The 15,131-nt window shown below is 35.6% G+C and overlaps 3 protein-coding genes across 3 annotated transcripts; 2 read left to right on the top strand and 1 right to left on the bottom strand.

The window, feature by feature from the left end:
• The first annotated feature begins 599 nt into the window (after nucleotides 1-599).
• Nucleotides 600-5,031, top strand: LOC113711063 (BTB/POZ domain-containing protein At1g21780-like). The gene is made up of 4 exons (XM_027234204.2): nucleotides 600-829; nucleotides 956-1,101; nucleotides 3,778-3,893; nucleotides 4,168-5,031. The coding sequence occupies exons 1-4, from the start codon at nucleotides 720-722 to the stop codon at nucleotides 4,771-4,773; spliced, it is 978 nt and encodes a 325-aa protein (XP_027090005.1). The 5' UTR covers nucleotides 600-719; the 3' UTR covers nucleotides 4,774-5,031.
• Nucleotides 5,032-7,413: 2,382 nt separating this feature from the next.
• Nucleotides 7,414-8,120, top strand: LOC113713081 (uncharacterized). Its single transcript, XM_027236799.2, has one exon. It carries the CDS (start codon nucleotides 7,597-7,599, stop codon nucleotides 7,939-7,941), a length of 345 nt encoding a protein of 114 aa, XP_027092600.1. The 5' UTR covers nucleotides 7,414-7,596; the 3' UTR covers nucleotides 7,942-8,120.
• Nucleotides 8,121-8,812: 692 nt separating this feature from the next.
• Nucleotides 8,813-14,148, bottom strand: LOC113712263 (chlorophyllide a oxygenase, chloroplastic-like). The gene is made up of 9 exons (XM_027235594.2): nucleotides 13,929-14,148; nucleotides 12,515-12,751; nucleotides 12,193-12,297; nucleotides 11,619-11,894; nucleotides 11,191-11,338; nucleotides 10,887-11,071; nucleotides 10,686-10,798; nucleotides 9,935-10,229; nucleotides 8,813-9,468 (listed from the first exon to the last, which is right to left on the bottom strand). The coding sequence occupies exons 1-9, from the start codon at nucleotides 14,004-14,006 to the stop codon at nucleotides 9,298-9,300; spliced, it is 1,608 nt and encodes a 535-aa protein (XP_027091395.1). The 5' UTR covers nucleotides 14,007-14,148; the 3' UTR covers nucleotides 8,813-9,297.
• Between the last annotated feature and the right edge of the window lie 983 nt (nucleotides 14,149-15,131).

The raw sequence follows: 15,131 nt of genomic DNA, 5'->3' as shown, positions 1-15,131 counted from the left end.
GAAACGGGTCGAATTCGGGTCAACCCGTGGGTGATCCGATAAACATAAAAATTATTTTATCTAATTAAACTAAGTTATTCTTTTTTTCCAAAGGCATTAGTCACTTAATCCTAAATGAATTTATTTAACTTGTGTGAAGTTGAAATTATTATATTTGGACAAATAATGTATTATATTATTTTTTACTTTTATACTGTTTTAATTTATTTTAAATTTGGTTTGGGATAAAACACTTTTACGATGTTTTAATTTATTTTAAATTTGGTTTGGGATTATTTATTTAAAATTTTATTATTTGATTATGTAATTAGTCTTGTGAAATTGGTTTTATTAGAAATTACAGTGATAAATTAATAAATTAAAATTAAGTATCGGGTCATTTCAGATCGACCCACCAACCCGCCAACTCGAAATTTTCGGGTTCGACTCAGATATCCTGACCTATTTCGAATTGATGGATCAGGTTCGAGTCAACAGGTTTTTGTTATACTCGGATTTCAACTCGAACCGCCAATCCGATTTGGACTCGATTGGCACCCTGCTTTTACTTCCACTTTGTAGTGTACTCCACTCCAATATTGCGGAAAACCTGAAATGAGTCAGACTGAAAAGTGGAAACTACTCAATTGCCATTTCCCCTCCCCTCTTTATAAGTAGTGACTTTCTGTTTCTGTTTCTTTAACTTCACTCAGAAGTCTTAAGCTGATTAGACAGCTCTCATGGACTCCAAAGTAGAGACCATCTCCAGGCTTGCTCAATGGAGAATCGACACTTTCGGACCCTCCACCTACAAACGCTCAGACCCTTTTAAAATGGGTATCTGGAACTGGTAATTTCTACTCATATAACCGCCTCTTTTCGGCCCAAAAATCAGAAATTCCGAACTTTTGGCTTCTGAATTATTTGTTTATATTTACTTTCTGTGAGCTTGTGACTAATTTTGAGCTGATCGTAGGATTTTATCCATTGAGAAGAGTCGTTACATGTATTTTCGTTTATTCCCGGAGCTGTCTCGGGTGTCTAAGGAGCAGCCTCCGGAAGCCCGATTTGTTTTACGGGTCACGACTACAGGCACAAATCGCAAGCCATATATTTCTCCAAGTACGTTTTCAGTACCACTGTATTTATGTTTTTATGCTTGTTTCCCTTATTTAATTTGTTTGCCTTTTCCGCTTTCACTTGAATTTTGGGCATTCTAGAGATGTCAATCGAGTAATTTCGTGTTGAATTATAGAGAGCTTGAGGGAAGAATCTTCGATGGTTGGGTATCAATGGCAACTGTATATTGTCTTAAAATTGTGAGGTGAAATTTGGTAGTTAAGTCTCAAGTAAGCTTGCAAAAAACCAACTTCTCTCTTTGGTTAATCAATATACTTGTCAAGGGTGATCTGAGACATTGCTAAAAGGTGAGGTTATAAGGTATTAAGGTGTTTACGTGACCATGGTTGAAAGGGGGAAGATACTCTTGTGGGCTGAAATCAGGGGATTTGAGTTTTATATGCGAAAAATATTACAGATCAAGCGTTTATTTGTGGTTAGAGTTTGAACAATTTGCGTAAGTGGGGAAAGAATTTGATCTGCTAAAAGGATGATTGCAATCAAATTTAATCACAACTTAGGAATGTTGTATTCTGTTAGATGAATTTAGAGCTGTTCAATTGGATGCTCTAGTTTGAGGCATAACCATTCAAGTATTGACAACTTACATCTACCTTTATACTTGGTTTATTAGTAGTTGGTGAAATGTGCTTTTTCATAAATCAATCTAGGAAAAGTTTCATTATATGTGTTTTTAGTTGACGTGGAAACACAATTTGCACTGTCCCATCTATGGAGATTTCCTAATAATTAGGTAAACATTCTATGTCAAAATCATCATATTACCTGTGGTCAATGTTATAATTAACATTCAGAAAGTTGTTTTGCTACAATTAATATTGATTTACACTATACTCTGATTTCGTGGTCCTTTTTTTCCCCGGACAAATGAAATGGCCGAATTTGAAAAGTTCTTTTCTTTCATTTCCTTTTCTTTTTTAGACTATTTCAGCTTGAAGCTAGAGTTTCTCTCTCTCTCTCTCCCCCATGTGTATGCGTGTGAGCAAACCCACTGGGCATATGTTGCTGCATGCTTTCATTGTAACTTCTACATAGTTATGTTTGTGTTGTGCCTTAAAGAAGATGAATCTTGACTTCTGTATTGCCATTCTTCTTCCCCCAGTAAACATGTCCACTTTGTCTTTTAGTGTCCATTGACATGTTTGAGTTCCTATTGAGTTTGGGCTCACTTACCCTTGTGTTCTTTTTGGTTTATTGAGTCCAATGGCTCATTATACATTTCATTGTCCTTGAGAACATGTGGTGCATCACCGTAACACATGGCTTGGGTTACACTGTAGCTGCACATATTGATGCAAAGATGAATTATTAGATGCAAGATAAACTTGGATGCATATGTCCCTTGCGGGAATGTAGCTTCTTTAGCCTTAAAATGTTTCCAAATCGTCGATGTTTCAGTCACTGAAGTTTTTATCTTGTACCAGTTACTCTTGACTAATATTCGTAGTTGTAGAAAGAACTATAACAATTTGATATCATGAAAGCATTATAAGAATTGAGCAATGCATTGGAAAATTATAAAGAATGATAAAGCTGTTCAACCGACAGAGACAGAATTTTTTTTCCATGTTATTTTGACTTGGAAGTTCCTTAGAGGATTAATGAAATAAGAAGATAAAAGCTTAGAAGTATAAACATAACCATAATTTCAATTTTTTTGAGATGGTGTTATGCCCTATAGTATTGCTGATCCAAGCATCATGCTGAAGGATTTATTTCCTCCAAATTTAAACTATATGAAGATAGCAATAAGGTTTTGCTCATACCAAGGTTCAAATGCTGGGCTCTGCAGTTTTTTTTATCACTTGAGTGATTTATTGGCCCAATGATTTGTTTAACAACGAAACAGATGCTTTGTTTCTGATCCCCCCTTAAAAGGAAAATTCTCATCATCCCTTTTGGACTGTAGAGTTGCTCGTATCACCTCTTGTTTGGACTGTTGATCTGCTACAAAGCCACCTTTTCTCAATGACAGATTAAGATCCATTTGAAGCAAAATACTTTATATTTTGAGTAATTAGGGGCGCCATGGATCTGCCAGTTGTTTGTTGTAAGGATGGCAGGCACCTGGCCTACCGGGGATTGACGGGGCAGGGGACGGGGGAGTATACTCCCGCCCCGTCACCCGCCTAAAAAAATAAATATATATTGTAAATATATATGTAATATATTTAATATTATTAGTTATAATAATTATATTATTAGTTATAAGTATCAGATTATGTATATGTAATATTATTAATATTATTAAGTATACTAATAATTAGGCATTTATGCTAATACAAATTACTGATTAGTTATACTAATACATTTATATTAAATTACTAATTACTCTTTTTACTAATTATACATTTATTCTATTAGCTCTCGTGGGCACCCATGGGGGAAGCTAAGTGGGGGGTGCGGGTGACAGGGGGCGGGGGGATGTTTGGGCAACGGTGCAGGGGGCAGGGGAAAGGCCCCCCACTTGGTTGCCATTCGTAGTCTGTTGCTTCTTTTTTTTATTAACTTTTTTGTTTTATCTGACAACTCTCTTCCCAAAGCATCTGCATTCTAAAATGCTGTTGTTTGAGTTGAAAAACTGAATACAGTTTGATGACAATTTGTCTGCCTTTTTAAATTGTATGAATTTCAACTAACTTGGTTGTTACATGCCAGTTCATGAGCGACTGCTTCGGACAAGTGATGATTTTGTCTGGCCTATTGATACTACGTTTCAGGGTCGGTTCGTCATTGATGTTGAGTTTCTGGACCTGAAAATATACCCCTTAAATGTGAGTTATTGTAGGCAATGTGATGGTATCAGGAAGGGCAAAAAGTTTGTGTTAAAACATGAAAAAATTCTGCTGGAAACACCTTACTTACCGGTGTTTTTCATAAACTATTTAATCTTGCACTGTATTTTAGAGTTCATACAAGTAGTGCAAGTGCTGAAAAGGATCTTTCAAATCCATTTTTTAACTTAATCTTTCTTAAGTGGCTTTCAATCGTACAGTATTCTTTGCATCAGAATTTGCTTTTTTCTTTAACACTCTATTTAAATCTTAGGGTGGAGAAGCCAATCCTATATGGCCTAGTGATGGTGTCATGCAGTCTTTGGCAACCCAAAGCACCCTCCGATGCCTTTCTCGCATGCTTTTTGAGGGTATCCATGCTGATGTCATCATCAACACTGCTGATGGAACTGTTCGTTCTCATAAGGCAATTCTTTCTGCAAGTTCTCCTGTTTTCCATAGTATGTTCCTTCATAATCTGAGGGAGAAAGAGTCCTCTACAATTGACATAGAAGACATGTCTACAGAATCTTGCACAGCCCTTCTTAGCTACTTGTATGGGACCATAAAACAAGAGGATTTTTGGAAGCACAGGTTGGCATTGCTTGGCGCGGCAAACAAGTATGACATTGCTGACCTAAAAGATGCTTGCGAGGAAAGTCTCTTAGAAGATATCAATACCGGTAACGTTCTCGAGAGGTTGCAAGAGGCTTGGCTTTACCAACTCAACAAGTTGAAGAAAGGGTGTTTAATGTACCTGTTTGATTTTGGCAAAATTTACGACATCAAAGATGAGATAAGTATCTTCTTCAGGCAGGCAGATAGAGAATTAATGGTAGAGATGTTTCAGGAAGTGCTTACAGCATGGAAACCAGCATAAAAAACAACAGTAGTTTCCCTTTTATCAGGTGCCATCACCATCTGTGTATGATAGATATGGTTATGCATTACCAAGTTTAGTCATATGAGTATAGTATACTGTGCTGTCTAATTTTGAGTCATCCATAGCTCTGGGGGCTAGGAAATCTAACACCAGCTGTGAGATTGTGTGTGTAATACGTTGTGAATTGCAGAAACTCAAGTTTTATGTAAATGAAGCAGTTCTTAATAGAGCCTAATATGAGATTAATGATCTAAATTTTGCTTATTGGCATAACAAGTTGTATTATGGATAATGCACAGGTTAATATGCAAGCACTTCAATTAACAATGGTATTGCAGCGTAGTTTCGCAATATACTTAGTGGCTCTTGGAGCAACTGTTTTATTGCCGGAATTTACTAATGGGGCAATTGAGCAGAGTCCAGCATCTAATTCACACTAAATTTCATTTTTTTGAAAATTTAAAAAAACTCCTGATTGGATTGTATTTTTTGAAGAGTTTTCGAGAAAAAATTATTGTAGCGATTTTTTAAAATATGATGCATGTAAAGTAAAAACGTGATAAGATATAAAAAGAATATTCACAGAAAACATAAAAAAAAATTCCAAAAAATCACAATCGAAACAAAAACTTGGCTATGGCATACATAATTGATTGTTGAAGCCAGCTCAGTCAAAATATTTATTGGCTATGTCATGCATAATTGACATGATTTTATTCATGTTCAGCATTCAACCCATGGAATTTTTATCAAGACACAGAAACTTCAAAGTGACAATTTAGAAAAAAAAAAAAAATTAATGCATATGGATTTTTTTCCCCCTTACGAAACCCCGCAAACAACATAAATTTCTTTTTACTCTATCAGCAACATCTATACCGCATAATGATCACGAGAACCATAAGTCTATTGAACCAAAAGCAAAGTACAATGGTTCTTAGATTTGACCAGTGATTCCACACATGCAAGAGTTCTTTCTTTTCTTTTCTTTTCTTTTTTTTTTTGTCTTTTGACAGCACAACAAACCACTATATAGTTTGGAAGATATCAATCATCACAACTATAAAACCAATTACTCCTAGAGTAGCAAGACTAATTGGCCACCAAGAAAAGATTTAAAGTTCTACTTGGAAGTCTCTTGATCTACATTCTAATATCCAAGTTTTTATGAAAATGTTTTGCCAACAGATACTTAAAGTAAAAGTAGTTGTAACATAAAATCTATTATGTCGACAAAAAAAAAATTACTCCAGATTATATTTTTAGATTGAAGAAAGAATTACTCCAGATTGGGAGATGCAGAATTGGTAGGACCATGGAAGAAGGAGAAGAGAAAGAAAGAAAAGAGGGAAAAAGAGATGAGGAAAGAGAGAACGATTCTTGTTATTCGTTAAATTCCCTTCCAGCCAATGACATGCTTACATATAGGATGAATAACCGACTAATTGTAACTGAGATTCTATTAATTCACCCATCAAAACGACACCGTCCCACTTATACAGCTCATTCTACTGGTCTATCTGGACTAGTGCTCAATGCACACCCTATATGTGTGCAGGAGGAGGGGCCGAGACAACCGTTCTGGAAGGTTCACGGTCATGATTAAGCTAAAAAAATTTGTGCGGCTCAGATCACTCACTGTAACTCGATTTTCACGCTGTGTGGGATCCACAAAAATATAGTTCTAGTGTTACTCACTGTTGTTCTATTATTACACCTTGTACAGATGATATTATACCGTGTACAAATAATGTTACACCTTTCGAAACGGTTGCTCTGACAACTGTTCCAGCCCCAGATCCGTGTGTGCAATCAAAAAATACATAATATTTATAGTTATATATTTTAAATAAAATTTTTATTACTAAAGCAAACTTTAATCTTTTAAATATTTTCAAAGCAAATTTTATATTGATAGTTATAATGTTTAGGGGTAGTTATATTTAAAACATATACTTAAAAGTAAAAGTAGTAATGGATAGTTATAAATAGTTAAAATAAAAGTAATTTTTATAGGAAGTACATAAAGTGAGATAATATTAACCCCAATGTTAACTCCAAACTCCTTACTCAATCTTTATATATAGGATACATAATTGTATCAAAACGCCAGCGTTTCATGCTTTGGGGCTTCATTTCTATATCCGGACATGTAACTCATTATTGAGCTGCATCATTTTAGAGACTCATCTAGATCAAAGAAGTGTTTGGACGCGCTATTTAAATTTTGTATTAGAGATCCATCCAGATTAAATAGGTGTTTGGACACACTCTTTAAATTTTTTTCAAATGCACGATGCAAGATTTTACCTCAGATTTTAAATTCCTTTTGATAACCAACTTACCCAACCAAGACAAATTTTGTTTGGCAAATAAGTTTTTGACTAAATTTGTCTGTTATAAGTTTTTTAACAATTTTAATTACAATAATCATAAAAAAAATTTCAAAATTTTTAAACTATACACTTCAAAATATTCAAAAATTTACCCATTTCAAAAAATTTTCTTATAATTTTTACAGTAAATTGAAGTAAAGTTTTAGACAAACACTCCGAAAACTTGTTTGCCAATCGGGGCCTAGCTTACCAAACATGAAACAAGAAAAATGTATATCAAATTTTTTTTCCCTCTTCTGGTACTTTTTCGGACTAGACCAGCCTAGACTACGTTAGAGTGGTAACCAAGTAAGCTTTCTGAAACTCCTAGAATAAGCTTCTGAAGCTCCAGAAATTTCGTCTTTCCATATTTAAACTTCCCAATCCCGTTTCCCAACTCAAATCCATATCCAATAGTTTAAGGGAAAAAAAATCAGAACCAAAAATGTTCTTCTTCTTTATTGGAGGCGTGAATCAGCAGGTAAGACAAGTGCTGAAGAGCGGAGTAGGGAGGTGTATAGGCTGCGGTTCACGCTCCGATCTCGTGGAGTACGAAAAGGTTTTGAATCTTTTCTTCATACCCATCAAGCGATGGCCGGGGAAAGAGCCTGTCATGTACTGCGACGATTGCAAGCTCTTCTTCCCTCAGTCAATCTCCCCTCCGCCACCTCCTCCGTCGGTGGAGGAGACGCGGCTGCCTTCGGTTACCGATGTGTTGAAATGTCACTATTGTTCTCGAGAGGTTGACGCTGACTTCCGATTTTGCCCCTTCTGTGGGTCCGCCCTGTGATATCTGAATTTCATTTTCAGGATTCTGTAATTTTTTCCAACTTTTTGTTTTTTTATTGTATATATATATTTTTTGTTTTTAGGGTTTGATTTTGTGTAGGTAGGGAAATTTTGTTGTAGCTTATGTAAAAATAGTTGGTTCTTAATTCAGGGCTCAATCTTTCAATCTTCTTTACTGAACCAATGGTTTTTAAATCAAATTAATAATTATTAGATTCGATGGGGTAAATAATTTATAAAAAAGATGAAAATGAATTAAAATGTTGGACGCATCAATCGAACTTGATTTGATAAAAAAAACTCGTTTAAATTTAATTTATCAATTAGTAGCAAATTATTGATCTGAATATGAATAAAATACAAAATGGGCTCGACATTTGAGTTGAGTTCATCTTGACAAAAGTTTGTTTTACTTTGTTTCACCAATTGATCAATTTTTTAATCCAAAAATATAACATTTAGCAGCACGTGCCTCCGTTTGGTTAGCATAATTTACAAAAAGAAAATTTCAAACATTAGCATATTTTACAAGAAAGAAAATTTTAAATATTATTCAACTTGCATCATAATCAATTTTTAAATACTTTTTTATTTTACGTACATCACATCATAAAAAGTATTAAATTATTACTCTAAATAATTTTTTTCAAATAATCTCCTATCCAAATTTTGATGTATGAATTGAACTCGAATCAATAAGTATATTTGGAGATTCAAATGAAAAAAGTTCAAGCCATGAAATATGCTTCTGATTTTGCTGATAATAAATGTTTGTTGTTGCCATGTTCAATCCACATATATTTTCAACTGCAAAACTGTTAAGAATGAAAGATTGTTTTAGTCCAGCTAAAAGGAGGAAAAGTCATGAGAAATCAGATCAAGGCATCAAGCTATTAATGAATATTGATTTCGTTCAAAGAAAACATGTTTTGGTATGGTACAGGAGTGGTTTCATTTCCCAGGCTGAAACAAGACTTCAGGAGTGAAAGAACCTGCATGGTTCCCATGAGGCTAAATCACAAATAAAAGAATCTGGGGAAGGCAATTGGGCAAAAGTGGGAAAAGGGAAGTGTTCCACTCAGAGGATACAATAGGGAGGGTTGGAGCCTGATTAACTGTACACTAAGCAATCAAAAAAAGATAAGCGCACAGTTCCTTTACAAGCGTGTTATTCGAAAACCATTTTCTTTCTGCCTCGAATGAGTATATTACAGTTCCCGGCTGAGACTGCAGCTTTCCTGTGGTAGAGCAGGTAGAAACTGATACCAGTTAAAGGGATGGCACAATCGTCTGCAGTTCTGGCATGATTTGATGATTTATTATGAAAAACCCAAGTTGAACAACCTTGAACCTGATGCTATACTGATTTGCTGAAGGGTAATTGTTTCACTCCCCGGTCCACTGCATCCCTCCACATTCTGTATCTCACTCCTAACTTATCATATGAAACTGGCAAATTCCAAACATTTGCTCCATTAATCATTCTATCTTGTTGGCCAACTACTAGTCGTAGATCTTCGTTCAAAACCTGCAGGAAAGAGAATGATAGTAAGAAATTGGGGAAAAGAGTCGTTAGAGGGGAAAGAACAGGAAAAGAAAGATCGAGGGAGAAACAGAGTGAATGCAATATTTGGTCAATGCAGAAAGTGCAAAAGCAAACTGAGCATATTTTCCAATTTTCTAATTGTAAGTTGAGCTCTCTAAGAATGCTTGGATAGGAAGTTGAGCTCTCTAAGAATGCTCCGATAGGTTTGAGAATTATAAAATAAAATACAGGAAAGATCATTGTGCATGAAATTTTGGAAGAAGCACCAAACTGCAGGTCATGGAATTTTCTGCCGGCATCATTTCAAGATTTGCGAAGTTGGTCAGTTCAAGCAAAATCAACACTGAGTCCTTAAAAATTGTATCCATGCAACCCCCAGTAACGAATATTATGTTATGTAATTTATCTAAGTTATACCTCTCAAGGTCAATATAACACAAGCATTTACCTTTTCTGCAAAATGCCTCCATAAATATTGCATGAAAGGGATATGTTTTAGCACAGGAGCAAAATCTAGTGACATTCTGTATAATAATCTTGTCTTTTGCCTAGATGCAGGTAAGCAAACATGAAGTTGATGAAGGTGAGTAGTGCATTGATCAGTGCTCCGTCCCTCTAATTTGCCAGGCTCCGAGATTCCGATGGTTGACAACACCATACAGGGTGGTCGAAATTCCATATCTATTGGGTATGGATCCCAATATCCTTGAAGGCCAGATGCAGGTGTCAAAAATTTAACCAAGCTGCCAAAAAACATTAATCAGGAAACAGCATAGGTACATCTGAAATCATACTATGGTCACGTGTTTAAACAGGTAAGATTGATGAAGAGAATTCTAAAATTGTTGTTTCTTTTTTCTTTATCATATTGCATTCAAACTACAATCAACACAACTGGTTGTATTGTGTGTAAGTTGAGAATTGACATTTCTTTGTTCACTCAGTTCTTTTGGCACCAGCATCGCTCAAAAGAATAAAGATCATGCATGTTCTTAGCTTAACATCAAAGGCAACTACATCCTGAATCCAGTGTATTTTGTCTGTTATGGTAGGACTGGTTTAAAAACATGGAAAGCAAATCTCAGTGGACACCATGTTCAAGCAGTGATCATCAAAAAGTGCTTAAATAATTGCTCTTGAGCCTAATAATGTGAACTAGAATGTAGAAGCCGAAAACCAAAGAATCTAATACTATGAACCTGGGTACACTCCATCCCTTGGCAAAAGTGGATGTATGAGTGAAAGGAGCATGTGCAAGATCCAAAAGGTTGTCCAAGAGTAGTCCATGTTCTACTGGAAGTTCCATAACAATCTGCAAAATAAATAAGGGTGAAGCTGTGCCATCTATGAAGATTACGCTTGCTACAAGTGAGAAAGCTCTCACTGAATCAAAGACAAACCTCAGCATGTATTTGGAATCCTGAAGGAGGCTGTAAAGAAGGAAGGGTGGCTGTTGGAGGATCATTGCCTGGCCATATCCATATCATCCCCTCGTGTTCAAAGCATGGCAATGCCCTGATCTTTACATTAACCAATCTTGTAGATGGCATTTTTTCACATTTCCCATTAGTAGAGTATTCCCACCCTTGAGTCAATCAATTTGAAATTTAAATAGTCAGTAAGTACAAAAAGCTAGTTCTATTCTTATTTTGGAATTTTGTGCTGGAATGCACAAGTCATCCACTAGAATTATTTTGAGCTCACCATGATAGGGACACTGTATGCGACCCTCATTGACTGAACCCAGGTGAAGTGGGCAGGCTCTGTGAGCACAGGTGTTTTGGACACATCCAGGTTTCCCATCTTGCCCACGAAAGATTACCCAAGGTTCCTCAAAGCAATCAATAGGAACCTGAAACAGAAAAGTAGAAGAGGCTCACCAAAAAGTAAGTCAACACATAGTCAGAAAAGTATGTTTTTTATGTCAATGACACTTTCATTGAAACTTGTACATTCCATGCTGATAATGGAAACCAAATCAGTTATTAGAAGTTAGTAAATATAACAATATTGCAATTAATTATTACTGTGAGGATTACATCCTATTCAACTGAAGTAGTGAAATGAATAATGGTGGTGAAAATGGAGCAGCACCATTCACATCCTACAAATAGTTGAAAATTTTGACTAACCATGGTGTCATCCTTCAGGTCTGCAGAGAAAACCACGGGGTACCAAAAGTTCTTCAAACAGGGATTATAAGGTTGGACTGGTCCAGAAACATTCAAGCTGCTCCTTGGTAGCTTACTTTTTACAGTTTCAAGAGATGGTTGAGAAGTGCTGGGAGAAGAATCTACACGACTGGCTTCTGATCTGGTTGTGTCTTGAAGCAGCTTGTCATTGACCAATGTCTCCATGTAAGCCAGTTTATCAAGAGCAGTTGCAACCCTTGCTTCTGATATATGCACCTGTTACATGTAAATGGGCCATTTGAGTTGCTATGCAATATTACCCCCACAAAGTTGCCAATAAGTAACCATGATGATGGAGGATGAGCCTATTTTACTTTCTTAAATTCAGGGCATGGATATTCCTGCATATCTGAAGCTCGATTTCCGAGAACAGACTATGGTGATTTCTACATGCATGCATACTTTGTGTGCAAATAGATGTATGGTTGCCCCATAAGGAGCAATAACAAAAGATAGAGGTGATAATACTGAAAGTCTGACATACATATACATTGAAAACCAGTTAGTGCTATACCTGTCTGTGAGCTTGCGCAAGCTCTTCTTGCAACTCTGCAAGCTCCTTCTTCATGGTTCCAATTGATTTGAAGTCCCGGGCAAGAGGGTTTAATACTTCTACGACCTGCACATAAAATTTTCAAAATGCCAATACAACAATTTTGTAAACAAAAATAAAGTGTTCTCATATTGTTTGTCCATCAGAAAGAAACTGACATGAACCTTGGAAATTAACTCATAAGTGTCACCTTGTTAAAAAGCCTTACAAAGTACTAAGCTACTCATTAGTAATGTGATAGTGCAACACTCTAATAGCAGGTGAAAATTATCCAGACACAAACCTTTTCATGCAGGAGCATGATAGTGAGAACGTCTTGCCGAGCCCGCCAATCGCAGTATTGTATATCATATCTAGCAACTTCTAAAGCCTGATTCACGTCCAGAAATTTCCCTTTGCACTGGGGAATTTTAGACCTTGGATCCTCTACATCAAAGAGCGGATACCATGGGCTTTTCTTGTCCACTAATGCGCCTTCTTCTCCAAAGACTGCAAAGACTCTAAAGCCTCCTCTCACAGACTGAAAATTCAACAGACCAGCCACATTTAGAAGTCAAGCAAGGACTAAACTAACAGAAGCAGGAAGTGACCCCTGCATACAACACAACACACTAGTCTGAACATTAAACTCCAAGGAACAAAATTCCCAACTGCAGATTGAGAATGCATCTTTAACTCAAGATGCAACTCAGAAGATATTCTCCACCCTTTTAGCAACGAAAAGAGACAAAGCAGAAAGCAGGCAAGAAGAGAATCCCTCATCACGCATTCTGGCTAAAATTAATAGACTAATAGCTCTTCCAAATAACTCATTCAACTCATCTTTTAATGAACACAGATCCCGACTAATATATATTTGTTACAATGAAAGAGCTTCTAAGCGCCGACCGTAAACAGTATCTGAAGAAAGATTGACCAGGCCCCAAGAATTCATGCAATGTTTGTACACATTCTTTAGGGCTTACTAAACGATTAATGACCCGATAGCTAGGCAGGTGGATCAATTCCAAAAAAGTTATATCTACTTAGAGTTATAAAAAATGACACCCTCCTAAACTGCATTACAGGCTTGGTCATCATGAATCAACCAATTTTTATTGTATCCATTTTGCTTCTGCTACTGATATCCCAAAAAGGTTTTATCTTGAGCCACTCAACTGAATTCATTTTAGAACTATAAAACCAAATTAATCCACTTGATTAACAAACATATTCTTCAAGATCAAGTTATATTAGCCAAAAAGTGCAGTCCAGGTGAAATCTCTCAGACTCTCAATTAAGTTCTACCATCATTAACTAAACCAAGGCTTACAAAACTGTACTAACCATTAACAACTCCAGTCTTGCTTCACCAAACCTTGTGATCTTTAACTACAGACCTTAGAATCTCCAATAAAATCTCTCAAATGGTTCCTATAAAAAGGATTGCCTACTAAATTGATCATCCTCTCCTATATCCTTCAACCATCTATTCAACACCCTGATCAAAGCCATAAATTTCAACGAGGCAGCTACCGAATATCTATTAAGAGGAAAATTTGCCACTTTCTTTACAATATAGTATCTGGAAGAAAAAACAAAAAAATAAAATATAAACTTCCATTCTAAATTTTTCCCGAAAACATTGCTCTATGACTGGACACTGTACGAAAAAAAATCGTAAAAAAAAATTAGCTAAAGAAAGAAAAGACACATACCCTTTTGGAGTTAAACTTGGAAGATCGACTTAGAGGAATGGGAAGCGAAAGAGCTGTAGCAGTAGCAATGGCGGCCATGGCGGTGGCGGGTTGATAATTCAAAGGTGACAGAGACGTTGGAAGATGATATTAGAAGGCAAGAAGAAGAAGAAAGAAAAAAACAGAGAAAAATATTATTGGTTCATATTTTTTTTAGTTTTATTTTATTTTTACTTTTTCAATTTTAGAGATTTTCAAGATTTTGTTGATAAGAGGTTGGTGTTTCGCGCGATCTCACCAGGCCTTCCACCGCTTGGCACGTGGCCATTACTGGGGCTCCATGCGTTTCACACGTGGCGCTTGCATTCTCCACATGCTTTCGCCGGCGTGAAACGACGTTGTTCTCGTACCTTGGCGGATGGAATTTTTTTACCAAGCAAGTTAAGACTTTTGTGGCGGATGGAATTGAAAAGTATCTTCTTTTGTTCGCGTATCTTGGAAGATGACAGGTAGGATTCTGAAGATGTATATTGTCTGTTTTCCTGTGGTGCCTTTATATGACAAGGGCATATTTGACAACCCCGACACAAGAATGGCATTTATGGTCTGGGATATTTGAATGGATAATGTGATTAGTCCTATTTTTTAGTTATTCATCCAATTATATTTTTTATCATTTCCCTTCTGGGTACAATAATTATTTATCAAAGTGTTCTAATAATATATATTGGATTACTCCTATTTTTAATGATTTACATTAATATCAATAAATCAATTTTCTTGTGGGTTAAAACTTATCTTAATTTTTTTTATATTCAGTGAACTTAAGGCACTTTAATAGGTTTTTTTTTCCTAAGTTTTATATTTTTGTGTTTGACTTTAATTAGTAGGTTTGTTTTGTCAAAGTTTTAAATTTTTAACGTTGAAATTTATACTTTAACATTATATTTGGAGTATGTAAATAATAGTTATGATAATTTATTTGCATTTAGAATAAACTCAATATTAATATCATGCAAGCATTTAGATGATTTTTCATCTAGCACATGTACATCAAAAAGTGCATGTAAAAGAAATTTTATGTATGAATTCTAAATCAATAAAGGTGTATTTAGATGGTTGTTTTTTGTGATATATTTGTGAAATTTTGATGAAAATGTAGTATTTTACCAAACTCACACCCAAAAACTTTTTACTTTTTCTCGATGATTGCAATTTTAGCTT

The sequence above is a fragment of the Coffea arabica genome, chromosome 10e (genome assembly GCF_036785885.1).
Source record: "Coffea arabica cultivar ET-39 chromosome 10e, Coffea Arabica ET-39 HiFi, whole genome shotgun sequence".
In the NCBI taxonomy this organism is placed as follows: domain Eukaryota; kingdom Viridiplantae; phylum Streptophyta; class Magnoliopsida; order Gentianales; family Rubiaceae; genus Coffea; species Coffea arabica.
This window is presented reverse-complemented; position numbering and strand designations above follow the sequence as displayed.

Bases quoted from the DNA above. Each gene is read 5' to 3' on its own strand.
- LOC113711063 (XM_027234204.2), top strand. From the start codon at position 720: ATGGACTCCAAAGTAGAGACCATCTCCAGGCTTGCTCAATGGAGAATC. The intron at 830-955 runs GTAATTTCTACT...AGCTGATCGTAG, and splicing joins AAAATGGGTATCTGGAACTG to GATTTTATCCATTGAGAAGA. The intron at 1,102-3,777 runs GTACGTTTTCAG...GTTACATGCCAG, and splicing joins CAAGCCATATATTTCTCCAA to TTCATGAGCGACTGCTTCGG.
- LOC113713081 (XM_027236799.2), top strand. From the start codon at position 7,597: ATGTTCTTCTTCTTTATTGGAGGCGTGAATCAGCAGGTAAGACAAGTG.
- LOC113712263 (XM_027235594.2), bottom strand. From the start codon at position 14,006: ATGGCCGCCATTGCTACTGCTACAGCTCTTTCGCTTCCCATTCCTCTA. The intron at 12,298-12,514 runs GTTTGTGTCTGG...TTTTATGTGCAG, and splicing joins TCATGCTCCTGCATGAAAAG to GTCGTAGAAGTATTAAACCC. The intron at 10,799-10,886 runs GTTTGTCTTTGA...TTTATTTTGCAG, and splicing joins GATTCCAAATACATGCTGAG to ATTGTTATGGAACTTCCAGT.